The sequence below is a fragment of the Patagioenas fasciata genome, chromosome 1 (assembly GCF_037038585.1).
Source record: "Patagioenas fasciata isolate bPatFas1 chromosome 1, bPatFas1.hap1, whole genome shotgun sequence".
In the NCBI taxonomy this organism is placed as follows: Eukaryota; Metazoa; Chordata; class Aves; order Columbiformes; family Columbidae; genus Patagioenas; species Patagioenas fasciata.
Window position 1 is genome coordinate 64,594,723 of NC_092520.1, and position 6,767 is coordinate 64,601,489.

At 42.0% G+C, this 6,767-nt stretch overlaps 1 protein-coding gene across 1 annotated transcript; it reads right to left on the reverse strand.

Moving 5' to 3' along the window:
• Positions 1-267: 267 nt before the first annotated feature.
• ATP4B (ATPase H+/K+ transporting subunit beta) lies at positions 268-6,415 on the reverse strand. The gene is made up of 7 exons (XM_065829586.2): positions 6,304-6,415; positions 4,691-4,819; positions 3,422-3,535; positions 2,521-2,720; positions 1,380-1,436; positions 568-660; positions 268-429 (listed from the first exon to the last, which is right to left on the reverse strand). Exons 1-7 carry the CDS (start codon positions 6,413-6,415, stop codon positions 268-270), a joined length of 867 nt encoding a protein of 288 aa, XP_065685658.1.
• Between the last annotated feature and the right edge of the window lie 352 nt (positions 6,416-6,767).

Sequence of the window (6,767 nt, forward strand, 5' to 3'; positions counted from 1 at the left end):
TGTTTTGTACAAATATTTGCATGAAGGCAGCAGAATACCATACCCAGGGAATAGGAAGTTATGTACATTGAGATAATCCTCCTTCACACACTGCAAGTGGTATCTTGATTTTTATCTATACGGGTCATCTTTCAGCAGAAAAATGTCTCTTTTGCACTGTAATTTGTGTAGATTTATATGGAGATCATAGAAAATAAATACAGGTGAATGTGATAATAGGTAAGTTCACTCTTCGCATATGTTTCTCAGTAGTGTCTCGGTTGCGGCTCAGTCTTCTATTTTCAGTTTAAATTCCACTTTTCCTTCATACGGATCGTGAACGTTATCGAAGGTAATTCCAGCTCCAATGATTTTGCATACTATTTTAACTTCTACATTCCTCGTGATGTTGAGAAATTTCACAGCCACCAAAGGATTGCTGTAGCTGGGCTGGGAGGGGAAAGAAGTAATTTTACACCACCAAAATAAAGTCTTAAAATTATCCTTCTCTCCAGTTCTCGTAAGATTGCAGCAGTGCTGCACACATTTAACCTTATACGAAGGTAAAGTATATTCAGGACTACCCACCTGTGCCTTTTTCCCGTAGTACGGGAAGTAGTGCAGGTTGAAGGTGCCATTCACGGGGTAGTAATCCACCTCCAGCGGATGAGACTCGTCACCCTGTGCAGCAAGTAAGAAGCTTTTGTTGGCTGGGCAGTTGTAAGCCAACCCTGGGCAAGTGTTTTACTGCTGCAAAAACCTGTGCAGTGTGCATTAAAATTCAAGTTCAGCTGTCAGTGCAGCACCACTGTTATTTTTCAAATAAAAGTGGAAATCTGCTGTTACTATTGCTAAGGAAAAGGGGCAAGTGTTCTCTTATCACAGAATGTTAGGGATTGGAAGGGACCCCAAAAGATCATCTAGTCCAATCCCCCTGCCAGAGCAGGAACACCCAGATGAGGTTACACAGGAATGTGTCCAGGCGGGTTTTGAATGTCTCCAGAGAAGGAGACTCCACAACCCCCCTGGGCAGCCTGTTCCAGTGTTCTTATAGCAGCTCAGTGAATGGGGACCTGCTGAAATGAGTAGAGAGGCTGAAGTTGCTGCTCTGATGCGTGAACTTCACTAGTGGGAGCTGGAAGCAAACAGCAAATGTTCTTCTCTGCAGCACACAAAACCAAATTTTCAAGTGATTTAAAATAAAGCAAGCATTTTTTTGTTGTTCTTAGGATGTCTGCTGGTGCAAGAATGGGCACAGAACTGAAAATATTCTTGGTATTTGGCCAGAATGATGTGATTTCCAGAGCTACAGGGTAGTTTTTTCTGGTCGCAACTGCACTTCACTTGCTGTAAGATTTGCAGTGCTTCGAATTTTTGAGACTCAGACTTCATACACCTACCACATATGTGCAGTCCACTCTTGGTGCGGTGCCGTTGCCAGGGAGAAATTTGATAATCTGAAATAGAAAGCACACATTTGGTCATCTTGGAAGTTGTTTGGGGATAAAAGTTAGCAAACAATTGAGCTTCAAAGGATGCTTAATGTGTGTCTGCATAAGACACTGGCAAACAGATCAGCTCATCTTACGTACCTGGGTGAAACACCATGTTGTAGCTGGGTATTTAGAACCACAGGAGACCTTATTGTGGCCTTTCAGTAGTTAAAAGAGTCAGGGACAGACTTTTTAGCAGGGGCTTTTTATGACAGGATGAGGGGTAATGGTTTTAAACTGAAAGGGGAAATTCGGGCTGGACAGGAGGAAGAAATTTTTTACAGTGAGGGTGGTGAAACACTGGCCCAGTTTTCCCGGAGAGGTGGGAGATGCCCCATCCCTGGAGACATTCCAGGCCAGGCTGGACGGGGCTCTGAGCAACCTGATGTAGTTGCAGATGTCCCTGCTCATTGCAGGGGGTTGGACTAGGTGACCTTTGAAGGTCCCTTCCAACCCAAACTATTCTATGATTTTATGATTCTATGTCCTGAAAAATCAAAGAATGGAAGGCTCCCTTTTTTGATCTCAAAAAAAAATGAAAGTGTTGACAGTTTTTACTGAAGGAACATCCACCAAGTTTTAATTTTGTTTTGCAGGTTCTGCTAAGGCTTTTCTTTGCAGCCTGGAGAAATAAGATGTGCAAGTATCACCTCTCTCCAAAGCAGTTCAGTTACTGTCACATCGTAACACCTCAGCTGAAAGCACACGATCACAGTATCACAGAATGACACTGTTTTATGTCCTAATTTGTTGGATGGGAGCACTATGGTGATGTTAATGAAACTAAACCAAACCCAAAGCCTTAGAGAATCAGTTTCAAGGTCACTTTACCCTGCATTACTTTCCTAGGGATGGTGACCAAGTCTTGCTATTTCTCTGATAATTCTGGAGGTCTCTTGGAAAAAGCTCATGAACTTTTCTTCCCAGTACAAAACAGAGATTAGAGCCCATGGCAGCAGATGATACAGCAGCTCCCCAGTAGAGACTCGAGCTATCAGAGGGTTTTTGGTGAATTCTTTCTTGCTCAGCATCTCGCATTTATACTTACCCTGTTCATTTTTATAATAAAACATGGTTTTCCTTCTGGATATCCAAAAGTAGGATCTGTGATGCCCGAGCAGTTTTGAAGCATATCTGAGGTAAATTTGCAGGATAGTTTTGTTTTATTTGGGCCGTCAAAGGTCTCCTGGAAGAAGTATGTGTCACTGGTGCAGTTGATGTTCAGATGCTGAGCAGCTGGCGTGTATGCTAGATATGTGAAGGAAGAAAGATAAATTCCCCTCTGAAGTTTTCCATATATGTTATATATTCTAATATCAAGCTGAAGGTTATACCATGGGAGACTGTACTTCAAGTGAAGTTGGATTTAGATGGAATGAGGAAAGTTTCATATAAAGTCAATTTCAAATATAATTTTTTCAATATGTTGTTAGGGAATAGATGCCTAACGATGTGTGTGAGAATCACAGAAATATGCTATTAAGGCTCACAAGGAACATAAACATATTTAGATAAGAGCAAGCGAAGGGAGCACCTAGCCTACATTGACTGTGCTCTCTGCTGGCACTATGCAATGGCTTCTCAAGTCTTACTACAGTACTTTGATATTTGTAGTCATGGACAGTATGAGACTAGTTTTGAAGACCTTTTTTACCCTATTTCTTCAAGCTTTCTAATAGCCTATGTTATTAACGCTATTCAGGATTTTTTAAAAAAATAGTTACAGCTCTGAAGCAGGGTTCTGCATTCAATAGACATGTTTACACGTTTGGTTTATAGGTTCATGAAGTTACTTCCCCCTCCCTTTCAGAAGAGGCATTTTCCACTCAAAATTTGTGATTTCAGAAGGACAAATAGAAAGTAGAAACACTGACTTAAGGTCCTCAGGCTTACTACGGGAAATGTGACAGCATGTTTCTTCAATATAATGCAGGAAATCTCATTTTTACCTTCCAGAAAAGTTCGAAGAGTTGTCACTAAACCTTCCCAGGTTTTGTTGTCAGATACGTTGTAATAAATTCGTAGTCCTCTGTCCCCATAAACGTCGGGTCGTAAAGTTACACCTTTGCGGGGGGAAGAAAAGGGAAGGCAAAGCAGAGGAGAGGTGCCAGGCACAAAATTATTTATTTAAATGGACAATGGTGATTGTGCTGCGTCAAGACTCGTAAGTGTAGGAGGTCCCCAGGCTTTGCTGGGGAGGATTTAACCACATTTAGAAATGTTCTCAGGTCTCAGTTGTTTAACCAAAAACCTAAAGCCTCCACTGCTGCTTAACTTTTTTCATGTATGTCCGTGTTGTTACCAGAACAGCTTGTGAAATCATTCCAACGATTGCACTGGATTTGCCCAGGACTAGTTAAAAATAACGGTGATGCTAGTCATGTCAAGTTAAAGAAACAGATCATACTGCAGTGGGAGAAACAGGCTTTGGAAGAGCCAGGTTTAATATTTTACAGGAAGTATTTTGCCAGCAAACATGGAACTTCCTGAATATTGGGAAAAGAAACTTCAATATTCAGCAAAAGGCAAACAGAATACTTTCTAGGGCTATGCCTAGAAAACGCGGGTTTTTTCCTTCCGATTGTAAGAACGAGCCATTAGGGGCTGAAGTTTTAGCAGTACATACAGATGATCTCTCAGTGATATGATCTCATCCCTCCCCAGTCTCACTTCATGTCCCACAAATTTTTATTTCTAATCCCACGTGTCTTTGTCTTATTTTTACGTGCTGGGCGGCTGGCGCAGCACATCCCACCAGGGAGGGATTCTTGCTCTCCAAAGGAACTTTCCATGCTGCTGGTAAGTGTGGAAATACCCACCGCAGGCTGCTCACCCCAGTGCCCTTTGGTCTTTCTGGGCACCCCGAAACCCTTGCGGGGCTGGAGCAGAAACCAGGGTTTCCCCAGGGCCTGACCGCTGCCCATGAGGAGTGGAGGTGTATATTTATATAGAAATTATATAGATAATACGCTAATATATAATACATACAAATATAAAAAATATATTAAGATGAATATAAATATATAAAATTACTATAAATGTATGAAAATACATGTGCCATTTTTTTTTTTTTTTAGCCTAAAAGTGTTTTCAGGAGGAGGTTAAACTTTGCAGGGATCGTTTGGGGAGAATCTACCTGATTTATTCCACATCTGTCCCCCCCATGCCCAGGCTCTGCCGATGTCACCCAACCCAGCCATGTGCAGTGGTGGCAGTACCTGGAGATTTCAGCTGATCTTGGTAATCCGGCTCATATGGATTCACTGTCCTCATTAAACAATAAATGGAGAGTGCGAACAGCCCTGACATCACCACATAGAAAGCCAGGTAGTACAGGCTGATCCACACTGCGGAAAGAAATGAAGGCAAAATCTAATTTTTCAAGCAAGGCAGTGTGGTGATCGCTCCGTGGCTGGGACCGTCCCAGCAGCAGTGGCCATCTCCTTTCTGCCCTTGGGCCCGGGGAGGTTTTTCCTGTAAAGGGACTGGTGTTTTAGATCATCTTTTTTACACTCAAAAGAATATTCTTCTAGAAAAATGTGGCTGCAAATTTTTCAGTTTTACAAGGCTTTTTGAAGTAGTTGGTGCTTGGCTCAGATTTTTTAAAGGTTAAAAGATTGAGTGGCTTCTTGAAGTAACTTCACGTATTAAGATCATTTGTCTGCTTATTAGACATGGACTAAGTGACACAGACTAGGTATTTCTTTGAGAAAAACAAGTTACTCCTTGTCTTCAAGGCCAGGCTGGACAGGGCTCTGAGCAACCTGATCTAGTTGCAGATGTCCCTGCTCATTGCAGGGGGTTGGATTGTGGTGGCCTTTGAAAGTCCCTTCCAACCCAAACTATTCTATGATGATTTGGATGACAGATGTCAGTATTTCAGGTGTGTTGATTTTAGATCTGTATCACCTCACTGCCTTTTACACCTTCAGCAAAATGTGTCATCTTGGTATTTTACTCTGGTGTGAGCTGTAGAGCAGCGCCCTGTTCCTGTCTGTGTGTGAATATCATGTCTTACAGGCAGCTCGTGTCCCACAAGCTGTCCGTGAGTGTTTGGGGGGGGCCACCAGAAACTGCTCCCTGTGATCATTGGTGTTTTGTAGCACCTTTTTCTCTCCAAAGTGGAAAGGCTCACATTTTGGTTCAATTTTCTATAAAATCGTGGTTTTAAGAAGGGCTGATAAGCTACATTCATGAGTTTCACAGCAGAAAAACTCATTTGGAAACTTGCAGCTATTCTTAATGGTCTGTGGGAAGAGCAGGGACCTTCCTTAGAATGGTCAGGGCTGCCCTTCCTAGAACATAGAACAGAAAATACATCGTTCTCGTAGACACAAGTTTGCATTAGCATGCAGTGATAAGATCTACTGAGCAGACAGTAATTTAGAAACAAATTTCACAAAAGCAAAACATGTTCCCAAATAATTGGAAAAAACATTGATTAAGCAAAATTCTCAATGTACCAGAGCCCTCTACAGCCAGCAACGTTGGAATCATACTTTAACCATCCCCCTTAGCTTTTAATAAGTTAATGTGTCAAGTTTTCTCCTTTTGAAATATTTGGTCCAAATTTGGTTTAAATTCTTCTTACCTTTTTAGGAACTGTGATACTTGGATCAGTGTTTTGATCTGATTGACTCAACTTATAGGGCCACCCTAAAAGTAGCTCAGAAGCATATATGAAAACTGATGTTTTCAACAATTACAACAGATCTACCACCACATTATGTCCTATTAATTAGGATGACCCCCTCCGTATCCTGTCCCCCGCCCCCCCCCATTTTTTAAGCTTACCAGAAGGAAGAGAAGACTCTTGCATGTGAACACCTACCCCAGTTAATTAAGGACCTTCCCATAAAGAGCTTTGTTTCTGGATTCCAGACAAAACGACGGAAATTTTCCATCCGTTCGCTGCAGGTCTTTTTTTCGTTTAAAGTCGCCATTTTCTCACGAAATTTCCCCAAAAGGCGTCCTCCTCAGAAACTAATAAATTCAACTGGTGCCCGAACAGTCACCCGAGAAAAACACTTTGGTTTTTATACCTTCTTCTCTGCTCAAGGTCACTGAGATTACTTCTTATACCAATGAAAGCCCCTGCTCACCATTATCAACTCGCAGCAGATACAGTTCTTTATAAAGGGTGTTGATAACGCTAGATATTGAGGCTGGCGAGGAAAAGTTAGTTCCTATCAAATGCCCTTCTCCTTTCTCTTGAATGCCTCAGCAGATCGGCAGAGTTACGCATTTTGCCGAGTGCCTGTAGGGCTCGCGATAGATTTGGTGTGATAGCTGTTA